The sequence below is a fragment of the Scylla paramamosain genome, chromosome 41 (genome assembly GCF_035594125.1).
Source record: "Scylla paramamosain isolate STU-SP2022 chromosome 41, ASM3559412v1, whole genome shotgun sequence".
NCBI lineage: Eukaryota > Metazoa > Arthropoda > Malacostraca > Decapoda > Portunidae > Scylla > Scylla paramamosain.
In genome coordinates this window covers 13836967-13861966 of record NC_087191.1, presented here as the reverse complement: position 1 = coordinate 13861966, position 25000 = coordinate 13836967, and the positions used below count along the sequence as shown (strand labels likewise).

General features: G+C 41.8%; 5 protein-coding genes across 10 annotated transcripts in view; 1 reads left to right on the top strand and 4 right to left on the bottom strand.

Moving 5' to 3' along the window:
- Positions 1–1398: 1398 nt before the first annotated feature.
- LOC135093106 (glycerol-3-phosphate phosphatase-like) lies at positions 1399–8276 on the bottom strand. 2 transcript variants are annotated; one of them, XM_063992008.1, is made up of 6 exons: positions 8142–8276; positions 6996–7156; positions 6546–6683; positions 5758–5971; positions 5056–5197; positions 1399–4589 (listed from the first exon to the last, which is right to left on the bottom strand). In XM_063992008.1, the coding sequence occupies exons 1-6, from the start codon at positions 8215–8217 to the stop codon at positions 4391–4393; spliced, it is 930 nt and encodes a 309-aa protein (XP_063848078.1). In that variant the 5' UTR covers positions 8218–8276; the 3' UTR covers positions 1399–4390. The 2 variants fall into 2 exon arrangements, with proteins under 2 accessions (XP_063848078.1, XP_063848077.1); XM_063992007.1 differs by lacking the exon at positions 8142–8276 and adding an exon at positions 7771–7940.
- LOC135093108 (uncharacterized) overlaps positions 5866–25000 on the top strand; it is a 21690-nt gene continuing 2555 nt past the window's right edge. For 2 of the 4 annotated variants that reach the window (XM_063992011.1, XM_063992010.1), the window contains exons 1-3: positions 20890–21113; positions 21651–21784; positions 22325–22617. In XM_063992011.1, coding sequence (XP_063848081.1) covers positions 21002–21113; positions 21651–21784; positions 22325–22492 — 414 coding nt within the window. In that variant the 5' untranslated portion in view covers positions 20890–21001 and the 3' untranslated portion in view covers positions 22493–22617. Of the gene's footprint in view, positions 5986–8171; positions 8574–10630; positions 10751–14810; positions 15099–16160; positions 16284–20889; positions 21114–21650; positions 21785–22324; positions 22618–25000 lie in introns of those variants that run through there. The other 2 variants (XR_010263194.1, XR_010263195.1) reach the window with 2 other exon arrangements.
- On the bottom strand, positions 11480–14350 carry LOC135092979 (uncharacterized). Its single transcript, XM_063991804.1, has 6 exons — positions 14255–14350; positions 13480–13623; positions 12948–13082; positions 12727–12736; positions 12158–12292; positions 11480–11694 (listed from the first exon to the last, which is right to left on the bottom strand). The coding sequence occupies exons 1-6, from the start codon at positions 14348–14350 to the stop codon at positions 11480–11482; spliced, it is 735 nt and encodes a 244-aa protein (XP_063847874.1).
- Positions 18700–20862, bottom strand: LOC135093107 (glycerol-3-phosphate phosphatase-like). Its single transcript, XM_063992009.1, has 3 exons — positions 20726–20862; positions 20024–20165; positions 18700–19531 (listed from the first exon to the last, which is right to left on the bottom strand). Exons 1-3 carry the CDS (start codon positions 20823–20825, stop codon positions 19333–19335), a joined length of 441 nt encoding a protein of 146 aa, XP_063848079.1. The 5' UTR covers positions 20826–20862; the 3' UTR covers positions 18700–19332.
- LOC135093100 (calpain-9-like) overlaps positions 23709–25000 on the bottom strand; it is a 10025-nt gene continuing 8733 nt past the window's right edge. For both annotated transcript variants that reach the window (XM_063991994.1, XM_063991993.1), the window contains one exon: positions 23709–24924. In XM_063991994.1, the coding sequence (XP_063848064.1) occupies positions 24682–24924 (243 nt within the window). In that variant the 3' untranslated portion in view covers positions 23709–24681. The remainder of the gene's footprint in view (positions 24925–25000) is intronic.

Below are 25000 nucleotides of genomic sequence, written 5' to 3'. Positions count from 1 at the left end.
GTGTATGTAGCATAATAAAATATCTAGTTTTTTTTTTTTTTTTTTTTTTTTTTTTTTTTTTTTTTTTTTTTTTTTTTCTCCTTCAGATAGTTAATCATATCAGGCATTTACTGTAGCACCATATTTTGTAAGTGTGTGAAAGTCCTTGTGTATTTTAGAAGGGAAGAGGTGACTATATACTGTAATGAAAGTGAAATGTTTACTGTAGTGGGACTAAATTTTGCACACTGTAATGGAAATGAGAATATTGTACACTGTAATGGTACTAAAATTTACACTTTACTGAAGTGGGGATGAAAATATTGTTTATTGTTGTAAGATTTTATTGTTTACTGTCTCTTTGTGAGTCATTGGCACCATATATGAGTCTTCACCAGTTGTTTCTGCTCCTTGCACCTTCCTACCACTTGTTCTTCTCCTTCTCCTTTGGCCATTTCCCTAGAGTGAGTCATTGGCACCATATACAAGGCTCCTCCAATTGCTTCTGCCCCTTGCACCTTCCTACCACTTGTTCTTCTCCTTCTCCTTTGGCCATTTCCCTAGAGTGAGTCATTGGCACCATATACATGTCTCCTCCAGTTGTTTCTGCCCCTCTGCATCTTCCTTCCACTTCTCCTTCTCTTTTGGTCATTTCCCTAGAGTGCATTGTTGCCACTACATACAAGTCTTCTCCAGTTGTTTTTTTCCCTTGCATCTTCCTCTGTGCCTCTCATCCTTTCCAGTTCCACCACAATTCTATCCTCCATCTCTCATTCTCTGTCTTCCCAGTCTTCTCTAAACTAGCTTTCTCCAGTGTCTCTTAATCAGTTCCTGGCTAAACCTTCTAATTTATCTTCTTATCACTTCTGCATTGCATTCCACTCCTCCTCTCACTTCACCAATTATCCACCTAAACATTCTCATCTCTGCTCTTTCCAACTATCTTTCCCATTTTCTTCAGTGGCCATGTTTCTGTTCATATGTTGTTTACTGTAGTGGGATTTGAGTGTTAGTCAGTCTTCTTTCCATTTGTAAGAAGGTTTACAAGTCAGTGTTTGTGTTTGTAGTGATGGGAGAGCAAAGGGCATGGCATTGTACAGGGACTGCCACGTGTAGGGCTGGTGGCTTCCTACAGCTTCCCTTATTTTCTTATGGTCTTGTGTTTTGTGTTAAGACCTAAATTTATCAGTTTCCTATATGATTTAAGAGCTTTTGTACTCCCAGTCACTATAAATGTACTTTGTGAGATTCCTTGTAATGTGTAGTGATGGTTATTGTAGTATATAATTTACACTACATTCATAATATTCTATTTTTCATTGTAATCCTCAAGTTTTTATTTCTAATTGGCTTTTGTCTCTAAATATTTCAGAGTATTTTTTTGTAATAATTTGTAGTGGGGAATTCAGATCACATTCATCATATTCATATATTTTTATTACTGGACTTCTTTTCATAATAACTCTTCTCTTCATGAAATAACACACTACTTCTTAATTCTTTTCATACAGTACAATTTGAATATTTTCTTCATAAATGCATTACTACTGTACTTAAAAATTTTTCTTCATCAACACCAAACAATCACTTTAAATAATCACTCTTTTTCATATTACCATGACAATGACTTTCTCTAAGTACCACATTACATTATCCCTTTCATAAGTACCACTTTCATAAGTACCACATTGCATTACCAAGCATCAGGAATTATAAATTATAACACACACACACACACACACACACACACACACACACACACACACACACACACACACACACACACACACACACACACACACACACACACACACACACACACACACTGCACTTAGATACTTTGCACACATATTTTACAACCAATGCGCTCTGACCAAAGCAATATTTAGTTCTTTTATCACTGGCATCTCAGTGGGCTTTTTTTTTTTTTTTTTTTTTTTTTTTTTTTACCAATGTCTCTCCTACATGAAAAAAAAAACTTGTGATGGCTAACTTTGCATAGATAACTCATTACTTGCTAGAGTACAAAATTTATAATCTTTTCTATTTTAATGGCAAGTTAGCTGATGGTACACACTCTGCTCTGTGCTGTGGAGTAAAAGATGTTGTTTAGGTGTCTTTTACTGCATTTTTAACCTTGTCACTGCAATACACAACAATTCACAACAATAAAAGCATTTTGCAAACCCTTTAAAACACCTACAAGAAAGGAAAATGGATTAAAAGGGTAGATCTTTCAGAATTAAGCCACAGTAATGTTTAGTGTTGACTATAGGACACAAAGAAATATATGAGTGACATAATTCAAGGAAAGATATGCCAGGTAGCAGTGAATGGGTTAAGAGACAGTTTTCTACTTCACTGATATACTTGCTAATGGTACACACTCACTGTATTTTGCAGGATAAAAGACATTGTTTACATGTGTTTTACTGCATTTGTTAAAGAGTTTTCTCTTTTCAATTCTTTGGGTTTTCCAAGAATAAAGTCCTGCCATCTGATCGTTCTTGGTTCTGATGGCAATTTAGGAGAGGATTGTGGTCAGAAGCCAAATAAACCAATGCATTTCAAATAGAGAGGCAGAGTTTGTCATATCACTCATCTCACTCTCACCAAACTATATAATTTTCTGATCTGTGACCAAACTATTTAATTTTTCTGATAAGTAACACTGTATATTTCACTGTTACAAGTCATCACAATTGCTGTTTATTTCTTAAAACTAACCTACCCTAATCCAACTGTCAAGTAAAAGCTTCTTAATTAATTCCCTACAAAAATATAGTGATAGCAATTGTGTGTGTGACAGTGAAATATAGTGTACTTATATAGTGTACTTATACCACACACATACATAGTCCATTCTTTCTCCATCTATATTTAAATAACAATAAAGTAAAAATTAAATAGAAATTCACTCATTTTCATTTTAAAGATAGGAAAATACACAAAGGAAAATATATCAAGACATACTGATAATTAAAAGCACTCTGAAATATACAACTTTTCACTCACAAGACAGGAAAACACACAAAGGAAATCATACATCATCACACCAATAATTTGAAACACTCTGAAATACATGACACACGACAAACCAACCCTGAGGAATGCATGAAAATCATGAGTATACACTTTAAACATAAAATCTGGAACTACATAAGCAAATCTAGTGCACTTCAACCATTCTCTCTTGCTTCATAGAAACCAAACACTATTCATCTTCTAACTTTCATACATGACACCATTCTCTAAATGTTGTACTTGTCATTTAATTTCTACTAAATATTCTTTCATTGACAGACTTTACAGGCATCAAAAATTCCCTTCACTATTTTCATCTTTCATATACAAAGTTTTCCCTTAAATCTTGCTGCACTTATCATTTAATTCACTCTAAATCTTCTTTCACTCGCAGACTTCTCAGATATCAAAACCTCTCTACCTTCTTTCATATTTAAAAAGTTTCCCTAAATTTTGAACCTCTGTCATTTAATATTTATCCTCACAAAACATTTCTTCCTTCCTCAACAAAAATACAACACTTTCTTTGTCTCCCATCTCTCATATATAACACCTTTTCCTAAATCTCACATCTGTTATTTCATATTTATCCTCACTCAACATTCCTTCCTTCCTTCACAAACATGTAACACTTTCTTTACCTCTCATCTCTCATATTTAAACTCTTTTCCTAAATCTTGAACCTCTCTCATTTAATATTCCTCACTAAACATTCCTACTTCCTTCACAGACATCTAAAACTCTCTTTATCCTCCATCCATTATATACAAGATCTGAGTATTGCACCTCTTCATCTCCCATCCATTACATACATGATCTGAATATTACATCTCTATCAATTATTATTGTAATCTTTTTCACCACTCCTTTCCCAGCCTCTACATTGGGCACATAAAAATTAGTATCTCTCCTGCCTAACACACAAACTTAGGCAGAGAGAGCATTAGTACTTGTAAAGGTGGGTCTTTGTGTTACTAATCTGCCTAACACTAATGTACCTAACACAGTGAGCTACACAGAGTTAGTAAAGGTGGGTTTTTTGTCTTATTTCTCTGCCTGACATATAACTTAGCCTGGCAGAGTTAGCAAAAAAGCATGTGTGTGCATTATGTATCAGTCTATCTACCTGTACCTGATGCTTGAATTAATGTAGGTAGATAGAGGGATAGATTGATAGGTAGATGTATAGGGAGACAGATTTACTGACATAGGTAGGCAAACAGACTAATAAATAAAATTGATAGATAGACAGGCAGGTAGATAAATTGAAAAATTTGATGGGTAGAAAGAAGAATAGATAGATTGACTGACAGCCATAGACAAAAACAGACAGACAGATTTGCTCTCCTGTGTTAATACATGAATGGAGTTTTCATTAGGCCTAAACTTAGCACTGCTCCTGCTTAGGGTCAAGGAAAGCCAGGAGATCATCCAGCTGAGTGAGGCAATAGTCGGCAAGCAGGGCATGTTGCTCCGGGTCATCACTGGCTGCCCACTTCTCCAGGTCGGCCTGAGTGGTGACCCCCGACAGCACCACCAAAGTTTGCAGCCCACAGTTTTTGCCAAAGAGTATGTCTGTGTTGCACCTGAAATGTTTGGCTTCTGTTAGAGAGGCGGGTCATTGAACATTTAGCATTTAGTAGAGACAGATGCAGATTATGACACATTTAGCTTCCATTAGAGAGGTGTAGATTTGTGAGGATCTAATGGAGGTACAGAAGTGTCCTAAGACTGGGGATGTAATGTTACAGTGAGGCACAGCTTATTAAACATTTCACCATCATAACTTGCATACTTTTACCAGTTTTCAGTGGAAGTTACTAGGGTTTTCAAAGGAGTTTTGTGACTCTAGCGATAGTTTGATAAGGATTTCTGCATCATTGGCCTTTGAAAATTATCTTGGTGAGAAAGGAAGGCATGTAAGAGGGAATCTGATGGAGCAATGAAATGTCGTCCTCTCTCTCTCTCTCTCTCTCTCTCTCTCTCTCTCTCTCTCTCTCTCTCTCTCTCTCTCTCTCTCTCTCTCTCTCTCTCTCTCTCTCTCTCTCTCACCTATCACCAATCATAAGGGTACGTTTAGGGTCCAAGCTGTTCTTCTCTTGAATGACAGAGAACATCTTAGTGGAAGGCTTGCCCATGACGGTGGCAGGCCGCTCTGCCACTGTCTCCACGCACCGCACCACACACCCAGTGCCTGTGGGAGGGAAATAGGAATAGAATCTTAGTATCCTTCACTCTATCTGTTGTGAAGGCAGTTAAGTGGGACAATATATAGTTATAATTACTTTCTTTTATCTAAGAAAAGGAATATAAAGACTTAAGCACCTTTAGTGTACCTAGAGAGGAGAATATTAGATTTAGGTAGCTTTATTCTGTCTCTAGTTAAGCTAGTGAATGAGAGGAAGGTGGCTGGGAGCTGAAGATGCATGGGTTAGTGGTCAGAAGTATCAGGTTTTTAGTGCCGAGTCAATAGGGAGATTTATAAGATTAGATTATAAGTAGTAGTAGTATTAGTAGTAATAGTAGTTGTTTATTGATGAGAAAATGCAATGTAAATAAACCAATATTATTTTTGCTTGTGTATGCATTTTGCCTGTGCATTTTGAGTGGGTGGCATTGCTGGCCTGGTATATAGTCATCTATATACCAGGCCAGCAATGCCACCCACTCAAAATGCACAGGCAAAATGCATACACAAGCAAAAATAATATTGGTTTATTTACATTGAGATAACACACACACACAAACACCCACCAGGATAGACAAGTCCTTTGCTAGCCACTGGGAACCTTTCATCAGTGTTTGTGGCCAGAAACAAGCAGCCTGGTCTCTCCAGGTATGATGCTGCCCTCATCACCTTCAGATAACTCAGGTACGGGTCAAAGCCGCATGCCACAGCCCCCACGTCAGGATCAAGCTTCATCTTGTCCATCAGGGTGCTCAGACTGCCCCCGTCGTACACCTCAGGCTGGGAGAGACAAGGTGAGGTATACTCTGTTGTCTGTACTGTTACTGAGTTTGAATAGGGATGTGTACATATTGGCTATAGGGGAAAGGTGATTTATCCAGTGTATTCTGCTTGTTTTGCTAGCGATGTCAAATGTGTGGTGTTTATATATTGGCTAGTTTGTTCTCCACTAGTTATAGAGGAAAGGTAGCTTCAGTATATATGTTTATGTAAGTGAATGGTTTTCTTCTCTGCTGTTCAGTTAAGTAGAATTCTGACCCATATTCATTAACTTTTAGTATCTTTTCTCATATAACAGGCTGTTGTGGAAGTTGCCAGGGTTTTCAAAGTGTTTTTATGACCAGTGATAGTTTAACAAGTATTCTGTACCTCTGACAGGCTGTAGTGTAAATTGTCAGGGTTTTTCAAGGGTATTTTTGTGACTGGTGACAGTTTAACAGGTATTCTGCATCTTTGACAGGCTGTAGTGGAAGTTGTCTGGGTTTTCAGGGTGATTTTCATGATAAATTTTCAGTAAGCAGCATTTTAATCAGTAAAATCTTGACTATCATCTCTCTCTCTCTCTCTCCCTTACCTCCCCACCAGTAGACTGTATTCCCTCAGCCTGCAGCTCCTTCACAATGCCTCCCATGCCCATCACATACACCTTCTTCTGAAAGCCCTGCTGCTTCAGGTATTGTGCCAACACATAAGCTGAACTCAGAATGTCCTCCTGGAATATAACATAGGCAGGAGTAAAGAGCTGGTGTAGGAAGCCACCAGGCCAATATGTGGTATTCCCTTTATCAAATGTACCTGCCTACTTCCACCTGTTTCCCACTCTACCACTACTACTACTATTGCTAAAAATGTAATAATGGTGGTAGTAGCAGTAGTGGTAGTAATGGTAGAAGTAGTGATGAAAAAGAAATTATAAAATGTAAGAGAGAAATAGTTAGATAAATCTGACTGACCACAAAAATGCAAAACTAATAGACAGTACAAATTATTTATATAACACACACGCACACACAAACACACACACCTTGGTAGCCTTGAAGCCCAAACGTCCACACTTCTCGACATAATCATCTCTGGATTTGGTGGAATTGTTGGTAACAAAGAACACTTTCTTGCCCAGTGCCTGCAGTGTGTTGAGGGTCACGTGGGCCTGGCCAATCAGACGGTCCTCATGCCACAGCACACCTGGAGGTCACTACACTAATTCACCTGTCACCACTCAAAATGTCATAATTAGCATTCTCACATAGTCACCAAGTCATCAACACTACCCATTACATCACCACTCATCTTATCACTAAGCCTCTCATGTCATCACCAAGACCTTTCATCACCAATCAGATACAGGTAACATTTTTATTTCAAGCCTCTCTCTCTCTCTCTCTCTCTCTCTCTCTCTCTCTCTCTCTCTCTCTCTCTCTCATCACCATCTCACCACTTCATCACTCACTCCGCATCACCAGTCATCACTAGGTAAGTCACCACCAAATTACATCACCATATCTCGTCTCACCACTAATCACATCACCAACTCTCACCGCCAACTCAGACATCGCCAGCCACAAAACTCACTAAGTAGTCATCACCACCGCCAGATTGCATTACCACCAATCATAGTATAAGATCACCAGGTCATATATCACCACCACCAGATTACATATCCGCATCTGATCTCACCACTAACTCATAACCACACGCACCATCACAGTCAGTCAGCACAAGATCACCAGGTCATATATCACCACCACCAGATTACATCTCCGCATCTGATCTCACCACTAACTCATCACCACACGCACCATCACAGTCAGTCAGCACGGTGTCAAAACTCTCCAGAAAAGACTTGAAATTCTCCCTGGTGATGAGTGCCGGGAGTGGGGCCATGGTGTGTTCCGGGAGAGGAGTGGTAAATACTTAGGACCGGTGCAACGGTGCCTGCCCGCCCGGTGCCTTCTCGTGTGACCTCTTGTCTAATCTTGTATTGGGTCTTTATATATATATATATATATATATATATATATATATATATATATATATATATATATATATATATATATATATATATATATATATATATATATATATATATATATCAGAAATTTGGTGGTCATGATGTTATCTGTGTGTGGTGGTGTTATCTGGTGATGTTATTTGATGGTGATGAAATTACCTGGTGAAGTTTTCGAGGTACGTTTTGTAGCAACCGGCAGATGGCGCCGCTTGTGAGAGGATGACTGATGCGTCATTATTCGCTGGCAGTCTGCACCATCGGGTAGTCCAGCTACAAGGATTTATTTATCTTCACACGGCCTGGAAGGTCTGTGCCTGACCGTGGATGGGATATAGCCGCCTCAGTGGCCACATGCACAGGCCAGCGTCGCCTGAGCCCTGAGGAACACTCTCCTCGGTGCCCCACACAGCCACACAGCACCTGCAGGCTCTCCCTCCAGAAAAGTGGACGACTCGCCATGATGTGACAAGATAACCTGCCAGTTACCAACACCTTTGAGGCACTAAAGGCTTTGGCACCACAGCCTGCAAGGCCCACACGTCCCCAACAACAACAGTGTTAACAAGGGCAAGGCCTGTGCCAGGATGGCAGGTAAGTTTCCTCTGTAGTGGACATATTTACTGGTATTACTAGCAATGGTTTCAGGATCAGCGTGGCTGGTCATTCCAGTGTTTGTTTAAGATTTATTATTCGTTATTTGGGTATTTTGAGGTTATTTATTTGTGATGAGGTTTTCTTTACATCAGAGTCAGGAAACACCTGGAAATTAAGTTAAATATTTATATAGGACAACCATGTCAGCTGAAGCAGAACCAAGGGCACTAGTGGAGGTAATTCTTAAGAAATACACCTCCACACATATCAATCTTTTCCCCTCTTCCCCAACAAGCTTGGGGGCACGTGGGGAATTGGGTTTTTTTTGGGCGGGGGGGACATAAAAGAGCAATAAATGGGCTTTGAAAATCTGGGGAAATTTCCCTAGAATAAAAAAAATGTTGGGGTAAAATTTAAGTTTTAACCAATATGCCAGAATAACTATATACCTAACCTAACCGGGGGGGCTGCGCCCCCGCTGGACCCCCCCCCCTAAGGTTACTAACCTAACCTAACCGGGGGGCTGCGCCCCCCTGGAGCCCCGCCTGCTATCCAGGAGGGCTGCACCCCCCTGGACCCCCTAAGGTTACTAACCTAACCTATGCTTTTAACCTAACCTAACCTAAACCAACGCACGAACGCACGCAGTGTAACTTCAGCACGGACAGGTAAGCAGGATGGATCTCACGAATACTGGAGAAATTTTAACATTGTAATACAGTAAAATCCCTCTTATCCGGCATCAACGGGACCACCGACATGCCGGATACTGGAATAGAAGTGAAATTATGTCCACAATCACCACCCTACACTCACGCATTTTACCATAACAAAGATCAGCTGATCTGATCAGCTGCTTAAGTGTAAGCACAACACGCTCCATCTTTTCTACAACTTTAGGCATGATGAAGGCGTCAGGCGATAAACAGTGCACACGCAGGACTGAGTCACTGAGTAAACACAGTGCAGTGGGCCGCGGGTGGCACGAAGCAGTGCGCTCTAGTGGTGAGGGGACAGAGTATGCCTCGTGCGGGAATTTTAATCAATTTTATGAGTACAAATTAATTTTTTATTGATTTTAAGGCTCAGGGAAAAATGTGCCGGATACTTGAAGCTGCCGGATGAGAGGGATTTTACTGTATCAACGAGCGATCAGTAAAATCTTGACAGACATGTAGCTATACTACTTACACTTCTTGAAAGCACACCTTATTGAAAATAATCCTTGGTGCGTTGTTCTTAAGATTTTCCCTAGTGGAGACGTGGGAGCCCAGCATCAGTTCATTACGGATAGTAGTAGTAGTAGTACTACTAGTACTACTAGTACTATTAGTCCATCTGTCAGCCTATCAGTCAGTGTACCTATCAGAGAGCTCTTCTTCTTCTTCTTCTTCTTCTTCTTCTTCTTCTTCTTCTTCTTCTTCTTCTTCTTCTTCTTCTTCTTCTTCTTCTTCTTCTTCTTCTTCTTTTATTACTACTACGTCCTCCTTTTTGTTCTAATGTTGTACCTAATTACCTTTTCCACCTGTTCTTCATAGCAGTTAGTTTAGTCAATGCCTCTAATGTTTTCTCTTTTGATATACAAGTAGATTAAGAATATTGGAGTAAGAATTATTTGTATGTTTAAGTTGTACATTGTAGTTCATATTTTTGTACAAGTCAGAATTTTTGTATATCGGATTAATTTCTCATGTGGTATTTTAGCGGTGATGACCGCAGATTGCCATGACCTGCAGATGATTACCACATACTGCTGGTGCTCTTGTCACATACCAGAACACTCATAAACACCTGTAACAGCAATTGCAATTCAAAGTGTTGTCAGTACTATCTGTTTGTCTACATGTTGGCAAGATGTGAAGGATTATATCTATTGGCTCTTGAAATGTCATGACCATTCTACACCAGCCTAATCTGCAACCCTAATTTATGACTGTTTTATCATTTTATTATTTGTTTGTTTATTTATTGCCACTTATATCATTAGATCTGGCTATCTGGCAGCTTTGCCTTGCCAGAAACATTTATTTACTGACTCACTGGCTTGCTTCTAGATGTGATGGTGCCCGAACAGCTGGTACACACCAGTGAGGTGGTGGTGTTGCTGGGGAACAGCTGGTTTGCCAAGTGCAGTGCCAAGCAGGCCGCCCACACTGTCAGCAGGAGGATCAGGGGTAAGGCAGAGAGAAAGAGGGATGACAGGGTGATTGTGTGAGAGAGAGAGAGAGAGAGAGAGAGAGAGGGAGATTGTGTGACTATAAAGTAGAAGGGATAAAAGTGTTAGTCTGTGTGTGTGTGAGGAACAGAGAGATATTGTAAGACTGTGTATGAGAGAGAGTGATTGTAATGCTATGCGTGTGAGAGAGAGAGAGAGAGAGAAAAAGAGAGACTTTGTAGGGAATGTGTTATGTAGTGAGATATGTTGCATGTTCAAATAATTTGACATGAAACGTCTTTTCAAACATGAGTACAGAGTGCCAGTGAGTGGCCATTCTCACTGAGGCAAGCTGGAAGTGTGTACTTTTGTGTACACACTTTTGTCTACACTTTTTTGTGTTATTTCTCTACCTGACATATAACTTAGCCAGGCAGAGTTAGCAAAAAAGCATGTGAGTGTGCATTATGTATCAGTCTATCTACCTGTACCTGATGCTTGAATTAATGTAGGTAGATAGAGGGATAGATTGATAGGTAGATGTATAGGGAGACAGATTTACTGACATAGGTAGGCAAACAGACTAATAAATAAAATTGATAGATAGACAGGCAGGTAGATAAATTGAAAAATTTGATAGGTAGAAAGAAGAATAGATAGATTGACTGACAGCCATAGACAAACAAACAGACAGACAGATTTGCTCTCCTGTGTTAATACATGAATGGAGTTTTCATTAGGCCTAAACTTAGCACTGCTCCTGCTTAGGGTCAAGGAAAGCCAGGAGATCATCCAGCTGAGTGAGGCAATAGTCGGCAAGCAGGGCATGTTGCTCCGGGTCATCACTGGCTGCCCACTTCTCCAGGTCGGCCTGAGTGGTGACCCCCGACAGCACCACCAAAGTTTGCAGCCCACAGTTTTTGCCAAAGAGTATGTCTGTGTTGCACCTGAAATGTTTGGCTTCTGTTAGAGAGGCGGGTCATTGAACATTTAGCATTTAGTAGAGATAGATGCAGATTATTACACATTTAGCTTCCATTAGAGAGGTGTAGATTTGTGAGGATCTAATGGAGGTACAGAAGTGTCCTAAGACTGGGGATGTAATGTTACAGTGAGGCACAGCTTATTAAACATTTCACCATCATAACTTGCATACTTTTACCAGTTTTCAGTGGAAGTTACTAGGGTTTTCAAAGGAGGTTTGTGACTCTAGCGATAGTTTGATAAGGATTTCTGCATCATTGGCCTTTGAAATTTATCTTGGTGAGAAAGGAAGGCATGTAAGAGGGAATCTGATGGAGCAATGAAATGTCCTCCTTCTCTCTCTCTCTCTCTCTCTCTCTCTCTCTCTCTCTCTCTCTCTCTCTCTCTCTCTCTCTCTCTCTCTCTCTCTCTCTCTCTCTCTCTCTCTCTCTCTCTCTCTCACCAATCATAAGGGTACGTTTAGGGTCCAAGCTGTTCTTCTCTTGAATGACAGAGAACATCTTAGTGGAAGGCTTGCCCATGACAGTGGCAAGCCGCTCTGCCACTGTCTCCACGCACCGCACCACACACCCAGTGCCTGTGGGAGGGAAATAGGAATAGAATCTTAGTATCCTTCACTCTATCTGTTGTGAAGGCAGTTAAGTGAGACAATATATAGTTATAATTACTTTCTTTTATCTAAGAAAGGGAATATATAGACTTAAACACCTTTAGTGTACCTAGAGAGGAGAATATTAGAGTTAGGTTTCTGCTTGTTTTGCTAGCGATGTCAAATGTGTGGTGTTTATATATTGGCTAGTTTGTTCTCCACTAGTTATAGAGGAAAGGTAGCTTCAGTATATATGTTTATGTAAGTGAATGGTTTTCTTCTCTGCTGTTCAGTTAAGTAGAATTCTGACCCATATTCATTAACTTTTAGTATCTTTTCTCATATAACAGGCTGTAGTGGAAGTTGCCAGTGTTTTCAAGAGTGTTTTTATGACCAATGATAGTTTAACAAGTATTCTGTACCTCTGACAGGCTGTAGTGTAAATTGTCAGGGTTTTTCAAGGGTATTTTTGTGACTGGTGACAGTTTAACAGGTATTCTGCATCTTTGACAGGCTGTAGTGGAAGTTGTCTGGGTTTTCAGGGTGATATTCATGATAAATTTTCAGTAAGCAGCATTTTAATAAGTAAAATCTTGACAATATCATCTCTCTCTTTTTCTCTCCCTCTTTCTCTCTCCCTTACCTCCCTACCAGTGGACTGTATTCCCTCAGCCTGCAGCTCCTTCACAATGCCTCCCATGCCCATCACATACACCTTCTGAAAGCCCTGCTGCTTCAGGTACTGTGCCAACACATAGGCTGAACTCAGAATGTCCTCCTGGAATATAGCATAGGCAGGAGTAAAGAGCTGGTGCAGGAAGCCACCAGGCCAATATGTGGTATTCCCTTTATCAAATGTACCTGCCTACTTCCACCTGTTTCCCACTCTACCACTACTACTACTATTGCTAAAAATGTAATAATGGTGGTAGTAGCAGTAGTGGTAGTAATGGTAGAAGTAGTGATGAAAAAAGAAAGAAATTATGAAATGTAAGAGAGAAATAGATAAATCTGACTGACCACAAAAATACAAAATTAATAAACAGTACAAATTATTTATATAACACACACACACACACGCACGCACACACACACACACACACACACACACACACACACACACACACACACACACACACACACACACACACACACACACACACACACACACACACCTTGGTAGCCTTGAAGCCCAAACATCCACACTTCTCGACATAATCATCTCTGGATTTGGTGGAATTATTGGTAACAAAGAACACTTTCTTGCCCAGTGCCTGCAGTGTGTTGAGGGTCACGTGGGCCTGGCCAATCAAACGGTCCTCATGTCACAGCACACCTGGGGAAGGTCACTACACTAATTCACCTGTCACCACTCAAAATGTCAAAATTAGCATTCTCACATAGTCACCAAGTCATCATCACTACCCATTACATCACCACTCATTTTATCACTAAGCCTCTCATGTCATCACCAAGACCTTTCATCACCAATCAGATACAGGTAACATTTTTATTTCAAGCCTCTCTCCCTCTCTCTCCGTCTCTCTCTCTCTCTCTCTCTATCTCTCTCTCTCTCTCTCTCTCTCTCTCTCTCTCTCTCCATCTCTCTCTCTCCTCTCTCTCTCTCTCTCTCTCTCTCTCTCTCTCTCTCACTCTCTCTCTCTCTCTCTCATCACCACTTCATCACTCAATAAGCATCACCAGTCATCACTAGGTAAGTCACCACCAAATTACATCACCATATCTCATCTCACCACCAATCACATCACCAACTCTCACCGCCAACTCAGACATCGCCAGCCACAAAACTCACCAAGTAGTCATCACCACCGCCAGATTGCATTATCACACACTCAAACATTACCATCAATCATAGTATAAGATCACCAGGTCATATATCACCACCACCAGATTACATCTCCGCATCTTTTCTCAGCACTAACTCATCACCCACACGCACCATCCACAGTCAGTCAGCACGGTGTCAAAACTCTCCAGAAAGGTCTTGAAATTCTCCCTGGTGATGAGTGCCGGGAGTGGGGCCATGGCGAGTTCTGGGAGAGGAGTGGTAAATACTTGGGACCGGTGCAGCGCGTGCCTGCCCGCCCCGGTGCCTTCTCGTGTGACCTCTTGTCTAATCTTTTATTGGTTCTTTATATATATATATTGTGTGTGTGTGTGTGTGTGTGTGTGTGTGTGTGTGTGTGTGTGTGTGTGTGATATTAGATTTTTTTTTTATTGTAGGAGAAAAGTTTGACGATGTTTTTATTTTGGGAAAAAAAATTATATCAGAAATTTGGTGGTCATGATGTTATCTGTGTGTGGTGATGTTATTTGGTGATGTAATTTGATGGTGATGAAATTACCTGGTGAAGTTTTCGAGATACGTTTTGTAGCAACCGGCAGACGGCGCTGCTTGTGAGAGGGTGGACTGATGCGTCATTATTCGCTGGCAGTCTGCACCATCGGGTAGTCCAGCTACAAGGATTTATTTATCTTCACACAGCCTGGAAGGTCTGTGCCTGACCGTGGATGGGATATAGGCCGCCTCAGTGGCCACATGCACAGGCCAGCGTCGTCTGAGCCCTGAGGAACACTCTCCTCGGTTGCCCCACACAGCACCTGCAGGCTCTCCCTCCAGAAAAGTGGACGACTCACCATGATGTGACAAGATAACCTGCCAGTTACCAACACCTTTGAGGCACTAAAAGGCTTTGGCACCACAGCCTGCAAGGCCCACACGTCCCCAACAACAACAGTGTTAACAAGGGCAAGGCCTGTGCCAGGATGCCAGGTAAGTTTCCTCTGTAGTGGACATATTTCCTGGTATCACTAGCAATGGTTTCAGGATCAGTGTGGCTGGTCATTCCAGTGTTTGTTTAAGATTTATTATTCCTTATTTGGGTATTTTGGTGTTATTATTTATTTGTGATGAGGTTTTCTTTACATCAGAGTCAGGAAACACCTGGAAATTAAGTTAAATATTTATATAGGACAACCCGTGTCAGCTGAAGCAGAACCAAGGGCACTAGTGGAGACGTGGGGGCCCAGCATCGGTTCATTACGGATAGTAGTAGTAGTAGTAGTAGTAGTATCTCTATTAGTCCATCTGTCAGCCTATTAGTTGGTGTACCTATCAGAGAGCTCTCTACTTCTTCTTCTTTCTTCTTCTTCTTCTTCTTCTTCTTCTTCTTCTTCTTCTTCTTCTTCTTCTTCTTCTTCTCTTCTTCTTCTTCTTCTTCTTCTTCTTCTTCTTCTTCTTCTTTTATTACTACTATGTCCTCCTTTGTGTTCTAATGTTGTACCTAATTACCTTTTCCACCTGTTCCTCATAGCAGTTAGTTTAGTCAATGCCTCTAATGTTTTCTCTTTTGATATATAAGTACATTAAGAATGTTGGAGTAAGAATTATTTGTATGTTTAAGGTTGTACATCGTAGTTCGTTTTCTTTTTGTACAAGTCAGAATTTTATGTATCAGATTAATTTCTCGTGTGGTATTTTAGCGGTGATGACCGCAGATTGCCATGACCTGCAGGTGATTACCACATACTGCTGGTGCTCTTGTCACATACCAGAACACTCATAAACACCTGTAACAGCAATTGCAATTCAAAGTGTTTGTCAGTACTATCTGTTTGTCTACATGTTGGCAAGATGTGAAGGATTATATCTATTGGCTCTTGAAATGTCATGACCATTCTACACCAGCCTAATCTGCTGCCCTAATTTATGACTATTTTATTATTTTATTATTTGTTTGTTTATTTATTGCCACTTATTCTCATTAAATCTGGCTACCTGGCAGCTTTGCCTTGCCAGAAACACTTATTTACTGACTCACTGGCTTGCTTCTAGATGTGATGGTGCCTGAACAGCTGGTACAACACCAGTGAGGTAGTGGTGTTGCTGGGGAACAGCTGGTTTGCCAAGTGCAGTGCCAAGCAGGCCGCCCCACAACTGTCAGCAGGAGGATCAGGGGTAAGGCAGAGAGAAAGAGGGATGACAGGGTGATTGTGTGAGAGAGAGATTGTGTGACTATAAAGTAGAAAAGGATGAAAGTGTTAATAATAATAATAATAATAATAAACGGTTTATTCATTAGGCAGTCCACAAACTGAAAATGTACATTGGGGGGTGGGGAAATACTTGACATTAATCCTAAAGGTAAGTCAAATCTAGAAGAGACTATTGATTGATGTCTCGCACCATGGTGGGAATCGCACTGAGTCTGTACCAGTCTGTACGTGGCGCCTTTAGGGGCGTAATCTTATTGTGGTGTCTGGTGGCACGGGTAGGGCGAGGCGCGTCAGGCGGCAGCATGTTTCTGAGACGTGGATGATTCAGAAGTCCCCTTCCAAACTTCTCCAGAGCCTCACTGTACCTGGTGGATAGTCTGGACAGCTTCAGGGTGTTCAGGGCTTCTTCATAGGTGGTGTATGCAGGGCCAAGGGATGACCCTGCACGCCCTTTTCTGCACACATCTCCAACTGTAGCTGTTGAGTTTGTGTGAGGGAGGAGGACCACGCTGGGGAGGCGTACATGAGTTTGGGGAGGATGAAAGTAAGATAACACCCCCCTTAACTCATCTTTCGGCGTCCCCAGCGACCTGAGTCTGCGCAGCACGTACAGCCTGTAGGTAGCTGATCTTATGGTGCTGGCGACATGCTGCTTCCAGGTCAGCTGGTCATCCACCGTGACTCCGAGGAGCTTGGCACATCGGACCACCTGGAGGGGGTGAGGGCCCACTGAGAGCTGGGGAGGGGGCACTGGTACAGAGGAGGTACAGAAATGCATCACCACAGTTTTGTTGTGGTTGATGGTCATCCTGCTCTCCCTCCGTCCACGTCTGCAGCCGCTCCAGGATCGCTTGCAGTGGCGAGTAGTCCGGGTTCTTGGTGGAAACTGGGACGCCCACGGTGCAGTCGTCCACATACTTCCAGCGATGGGGGGTGTCAGTGAGGGCGTCGTTAATGAGAGAGGAGGAAGCATAGAGGACCCATCTTTGGTCCCCTGGGGGACCCCACAAGTCAGCTGTTGGAAAGTAGAGACAGAGCCCTGATAGCGAACGGCCTGACGCCTCCCTGTGAGGAAGTCGGCTAGCCACGCTATCAGGTTAGGAGGGAGACCCAGACTCACTGCCTTGCTGATGACAACAGTGTGATCAACAAGATCAAAAGCCTTTTTGAAGTCCACAAAAGCAACAGCTAGAGAGGGTGTTTCGCTTGTCCAGGTGGCTGTGGATGAATTCAAGGAAGCTGGTCAGGTAATGGGAGGTGGAGGTGGCTTTAATATTTCCAAACTGTCTGATATCCACGGTATTACAGATTTTGGTGTAGGCCCAGTCATATACAAAATCTTCACAAATAAGGCTAGGGATGGGGGTGATAGAGACTGGTCTGAGGTCATTGAGTGACTGTGGACTGGAGAATTTGGGGATGGGGGTGACGTAAGATGTCTTCCAGTCCTCGGGGCAAGAGTGTTGGGAGAGTGAAGCGTTTATTATTGAGCATAGCGGTGTTGCTAGCTCTACAGCAAATTCCTTGTAAATTTTTATAGGAAGGTCAGTGGGTGTGGTGGATCTTGGTTTGAATTTGAGTATTCTCTTAAAAACATCCACCGCCTGGACACTGGGGGGATGAGAGGGGGGCCGGAAGATAGGCAGGAAGCAGAGTGGTGTGGAGGGGAGGAAAGGGTTGACAGATAGCAGCAAAGTGATCGTTCATCTCCTGAGCCGCGAGAGTAGCAGGAAGGTGTGAGGTGCAAGGAAGAGACGAAGTGTGCTTTTGTAGGCCACACAAAGCTTTGATCTTAGCGTACCACTGTCAGTTGTTGGTCAGCTTGAGGTGGTGTATCTTGTCTGGGTAATAGTTTGCCTTTGTAGCCTTAATCTCCCTGATTACTCTGTTTCCTTAGTTTCCTGTAAAGGATCGGGCAGGAGTGGAACGCCCAGGTCTGCTGACGCATGAGTCTTTTAATGCAGGGTGTCATCCAGGGAGTATCAGAAGGGTGCGTTGTGATGCTCTTGGTTGGGAAGTAGTGGTGGAAGGCTTCTGGTTAGTCTGTGTGTGTGTGTGTGTGTGTGTGTGTGTGTGTGTGTGTGAGAGAGAGGAGCAGAGAGATATTGTAAGACTGTGTATGAGAAAGAGAGAGTGATTGTAATGCTATGCGTGTGAGAGAGAGAGAAAGAGAGACTTTGTAGGGAATGTGTTGTGTAGTGAGATATGTTTTATGTTCAAATAATTTGACATGAAATGTCTTGTGAAGTGAGTACCTCACTGAGTACCTCAGTGAGTACCTCACTGAGGTAGGATGGAAGTGTGTACTTTTGTGTACACACTTTTGTGTACACTTATTTTTTGTAATAATTTGTAGTGGGGAATTCAGATCACATTCATCATATTCATATATATTTTATTACTGGACTTCTTTTTATAATAACTCTTCTCTCATCAAATAACACACTACTACTTAATTTTTTTCATAAGTACAGTACAATTTGAATATTTTCTTCATAAATGCATTACTACTGTACTTAAAAATTTTTCATCAACACCACACAATCACTTTAAACAATCACTCTTTTTCGTATTCCTTCCTTCCTTCACAAACATGTAACACTTTCTTTATCTCTCATCTCTCATATTTAAATTCTTTTCCTAAATCTTGAACCTCTCTCATTTAATATTCCTCACTAAACATTCCTACTTCCTTCACAGACATCTAAAACTCTCTTTATCCCCCATCCATTATATACAAGATCTGAGTATTGCACCTCTTTATCTCCCATCCATTACATACATGATCTGAATATTACATCTCTATCAATTATTACTGTAATCTTTTCACCACTCCTTTCCCAGCCTCTACATTGGGCACATAAAAATTAGTCTCTCCTGCCTAACACACAAACTTAGGCAGAGAGAGCATTAGTACTTGTAAAGGTGGGTCTTTGTGTTACTAATCTGCCTAACACTAATGTACCTAACACAGTGAGCTACACAAAGTTAGTAAAGGTGGGTTTTTTGTGTTATTTCTGCTCCTGCTTAGGGTCAAGGAAAGCCAGGTGATCATCCAGCTGAGTGAGGCAATAGTCAGCAAGCAGGGCATGTTGCTCCGGGTCATCACTAGCTGCCCACTTCTCCAGGTCGGCCTGAGTGGTGACCCCCGACAGCACCACCAAAGTTTGCAGCCCACAGTTTTTGCCAAAGAGTATGTCTGTGTTGCACCTGAAATGTTTGGCTTCTGTTAGAGAGGCAGGTCATTGAACATTTAGCATTTAGTAGAGATAGATGCAGATTATTACACATTTAGCTTCCATTAGAGAGGTGTAGATTTATGAGGATCTAATGGAGGTACAGAAGTGTCCTAAAACTGGGGATGTAATGTTACAGTGAGGCACAGCTTATTAAACATTTCACCATCATAACTTGCATACTTTTACCAGTTTTCAGTGGAAGTTACTAGGGTTTTCAAAGGTGTTTTGTGACTCTAGCGATAGTCTGATAAGGATTTCTGCATCATTGGCCTTTGAAAATTATCTTGGTGAGAAAGGAAGGCATGTAAGAGGGAATCTGATGGAGCAATGAAATGTCCTCCTTTCTCTCTCTCTCTCTCTCTCTCTCTCTCTCTCTCTCTCTCTCTCTCTCTCTCTCTCTCTCTCTCTCTCTCTCTCTCTCTCTCTCTCTCTCTCTCTCTCTCTCTCTCTCTCTCTCTCTCACCTATCACCAATCATAAGGGTACGTTTAGGGTCCAAGCTGTTCTTCTCTTGAATGACAGAGAACATCTTAGTGGAAGGCTTGCCCATGACAGTGGCAAGCCGCTCTGCCACTGTCTCCACGCACCGCACCACACACCCAGTGCCTGTGGGAGGGAAATAGGAATAGAATCTTAGTATCCTTCACTCTATCTGTTGTGAAGGCAGTTAAATGGAACAATATATAGTTATAATTATTTTCTTTTATCTAAGAAAGGGAATATATAGACTTAAGCACCTTTAGTGTACCTAGAGAGGAGAATATTAGATTTAGGTAGCTTTATTCTGTCTTTAGTTAGGCCAGTGAATGAGAGGAAGGTGGCTGAGAGCTGAAGATGCATGGGTTAGTGGTCAGAAGTATCAGGTTTTTAGTGCCGAGTCAATAGGGAGATTTATAAGATTAGATTATAAGTAGTAGTAGTATTAGTAGTAATAGTAGTTGTTTATTGATGAGAAAATGCAATGTAAATAAACCAATATTATTTTTGCTTGTGTATGCATTTTGCCTGTGCATTTTGAGTGGGTGGCATAGCTGGCCTGGTATATAGTCATCTATATACCAGGCCAGCAATGCCACCCACTCAAAATGCACAGGCAAAATGCATACACAAGCAAAAATAATATTGGTTTATTTACATTGAGATAACACACACACACAAACACCCACCAAGATAGACAAGTCCTTTGCTAGCCACTGGGAACCTTTCATCAGTGTTTGTGGCCAGAAACAAGCAGCCTGGTCTCTCCAGGTATGATGCTGCCCTCATCACCTTCAGATAACTCAGGTACGGGTCAAAGCCGCATGCCACACGCACACACACACACACACACACACACACACACACACACACACACACACACACACACACACACACACACACACACCTTGGTAGCCTTGAAGCCCAAACGTCCACACTTCTCGATATAATCATCTCTGGATTTGATGGAATTGTTGGTAACAAAGAACACTTTCTTGCCCAGTGCCTGCAGTGTGTTGAGGGTCACTTGGGCCTGGCCAATCAGACGGTCCTCATGCCACAGCACACCTGGGGAAGGTCACTACACTAATTCACCTGTTACCACTCAAAATGTCAAAATTAGCATTCTCACATAGTCACCAAGTCATCATCACTACCCATTATATCACCACTCATCACTAAGCCTCTCATGTCATCACCAAGACCTTTCATCACCAATCAGATACAGGTAACATTTTTATTTCAAGCCTCTCTCTCTCTCTCTCTCTCTCTCTCTCTCTCTCTCTCTCTCTCTCTCTCTCTCTCTCTCTCTCTCTCTCTCTCTCTCTCTCTCTCTCTCTCTCTCTCTCTCTCTCTCTCTCTCTCTCTCACCACCTCACCACTTCATCACTCAATAAGCATCACCAGTCATCACTAGGTAAGTCACCACCAAATTACATCACCATATCTCGTCTCACCACCAATCACATCACCAACTCTCACCGCCAACTCAGACATCGCCAGCTACAAAACTCACCAAGTAGTCATCACCACCGCCAGATTGCATTATCACACACTCAAACATTACCACCAATCATAGTATAAGATCACCAGGTCATATATCACCACCACCAGATTACATCTCCGCATCCGATCTCAGCACTAACTCATCACCACACGCACCATCACAGTCAGTCAGCACGGTGTCAAAACTCTCCAGAAAGGACTTGAAATTCTCCCTGGTGATGAGTGCCGGGAGTGGGGCCATGGTGAGTTTCAGGAGAGGAGTGGTAAATACTTGGGACCGGTGCAGTGGTGCCTGCCCGCCCGGTGCCTTCTCGTGTGACCTCTTGCCTAATGTTTTATTGGTTCTTTATATATATATATATATATATATATATATATATATATATATATATATATATATATATATATATATATATATATATATATATATATGTGTGTGTGTGTGTGTGTGTGTGTGTGTGTGTGTGTGTGATATTAGATTTTTTTTTTTTTTTTTTTTTTTTTTTTTTTTTTTTTTTGTAGGAGGAAAGTTTGACTGTTTTTATTTTAGGGGAAAAAAATTATATCAGAAATTTGGTGGTCATGGTGTTATCTGTGTGTGGTGGTATTATCTGGTGATGTTATTTGATGGTAATGAAATTACCTGGTGAAGTTTTCGAGGTACGTTTTGTAGCAACAGGCAGATGGCGCTGCTTGTGAGAGGTTGACTGATGTGTCATTATTCTCTGGCAGTCTGCACCATCAGATAGTCCAGCTACAAGGATTTATTTATCTTCACACAGCCTGGAAGGTCTGTGCCTGACCGTGGATGGGATATAGCCGCCTCAGTGGCCACATGCACAGTCCAGCGTCGCCTGAGCCCTGAGGAACACTCTCCTCGGTGCCCCACACAGCCACACAGCACCTGCAGGCTCTCCCTCCAGAAAAGTGGACGACTCGCCATGATGTGACAAGATAACCTGCCAGTTACCAACACCTTTGAGGCACTAAAGGCTTTGGCACCACAGCCTGCAAGGCCCACACATCCCCAACAACAACAGTGTTAACAAGGGCAAGGCCTGTGCCAGGATGCCAGGTAAGTTTCCTCTGTAGTGGACATATTTACTGGTATCACTAGCAATGGTTTCAGGATCAGCGTGGCTGGTCATTCCAGTGTTTGTTTAAGATTTATTATTTGTTATTTGGGTATTTTGAGGTTATTTATTTGTGATGAGGTTTTCTTTACATCAGAGTCAGGAAACGCCTGGAAATTAAGTTAAATATTTATATAGGACAACCGTGTCAGCTTAAGCAGAACCAAGGGCACTAGTGGAGACGTGGGGGCCCAGCATTATAATGTATAGTAGTGGAATTATCCCACCAGGCAGACATGATATGGGACCCATGAGCCTTTGGCCAGAGAGAAATACAACAAATTTTTTTATTAAAACCAAAAATACCCATAAACCTTTACTTTGCCCTACCCATAAACCTGGTTGGTTACCCTTAATGCTTTCCATAAAAAGAAAAAAAAGGTTACTGTTACCTTGAAGAGTCTCCGGAGAGAAACAACAGATATATATCAGTGAAAATTTTTATAAAAAAATAAATAAATAAAATAAAATCAATCAATTTGGTGAGTCCTCAAACTCTTAACCATAGCTCAGACAGCAAAACAGCCTAGTGGGCACAACATAAGGTTTTGAGGCAACCACCCACGCCACCACCACAGGAATGGATGGGCTGTCTCACTGAATATAACAGTAATAGTAGTAGTTTCCCACCCAGCCCTCAACCCTCTTCAGGTCCTCTTGGCCAGTCCCTGCTCTCATCAGGTGACTTGTGGACAGCACTCTTCCTCTTGCCAGTGATGCCCTTATCTAACAGTACTCCAGTCTTCAGCAGCAACATGGAAACACAGTACTCACTCAGTCTTGGTCCCCACAAGCATCCATTATTCTCCTTACTTCATATTCTCCATTTTTCTCCTCCCTCTTCCAGTTTTCTCTTCCTCCTTCTTTCCTCCCTTCCTCCTCCTACCATCTCCTTTCTATCATTTCCACTTTCTTATTCTATCATTATTGCTCAACCGAGAGACGTAATAAAGCAATGAGGAAAGGAGGAGGAGGAAGAAGAGGGGGAGAAGTTAACGAGGTGAAGGAGGGGGAGGAGGAGGAAAAAATAATGTAATCCGTCACTTTATAATCGAATAAGAACCAACAATGTGATTAAATAAAGAGGAAAGGATGAAGAGGAGGAGGAGGGGGAGGATGAAGAGCAGGAATACATTTAGTCCATCACTTTATAATCAAACAAGAGGCAAACAAATAACCATTACACTGGCTGCACACATTATTATATAACACACCTACATTATAAAAGTAAGTAGGTACATACAATAATTTTCTCGCAGGTACGAAGTCAACCAGTGGTGCACGACATGGTAACCTCAGCCTTGCATTACCAACGTGAAAGGAAAGATATAAATATATACATAGATAATGGTGATAAACATACACTGTAGCTACATCAATGAAAGCGGATATTAAATTAACATTGATATTCGTACATTTCTTGAGGATTATCGTATACATAAAAATAAATTAAATCTCTCTCTCTCTCTCTCTCTCTCTCTCTCTCTCTCTCTCTCTCTCTCTCTCTCTCTCTCTCTCTCTCTCTCTCTCTCTCTCATCTTCTAAATCTATTCTAATTCAACTATGCGTGTTCATAACTTGTATATGTAAATTAATGATAAGGCTTGGTTGTTTTGTGCTTTTGTTTACATCACAGATAAATTATAGCTCTCTCTCTCTCTCTCTCTCTCTCTCTCTCTCTCTCTCTCTCTCTCTCTCTCTCTCTCTCTCTCTCTCTCTCTCTCTCTCTCTCTCTCTCTCTCTCTCTCTCTCTCTCTCTCTCTCTCTCTATTAATTCATTCCTTTCCTTCTTTCCATCTCTCTATCTCTTCTTCCCCTTCTCCTCTCTTACTCTCCTTTCCCCCTCTATCTTTTTCATCCATTCATTCACTCATTATCTTCTTTCCTCCCACCTTCTCTCTCTCTCTCTCTCTCTCCTTTTCTTTCCCTCCCTCCCTTACCCTCCTCATCTTTCCTTTCTCATGTTCTTTATCTCTCCTTCCATCACCCCCTCCCTCCTGGCCCCATCACCCGTCAGAGGCAGGGGGCAGGGGCAGGGCTGACAGATGGAAGGGCTTAGGGGAATATACTCTGACCATGAACTGTCCAGGTGTGTCTGGCGTAAAGGTGGCAGGTATGATTACGTAGGAGCCCGGGGCCAGCTCGAGACGCGCCAGTACCTCCCTGTAATTGATGTACACGCCTGAACTGCTCTCCTCATAGTGGTGATAGAAGTAGTCGGCTGGGAGAGGCCTGGTGGGGTCCCTGGTCTGGTTAGGGGGTAGACAGAGTGGTGATTAAGCTTAATTTGGCTAGTGCTGTGTTGTTTTGTGTGGGTTTGGTAGT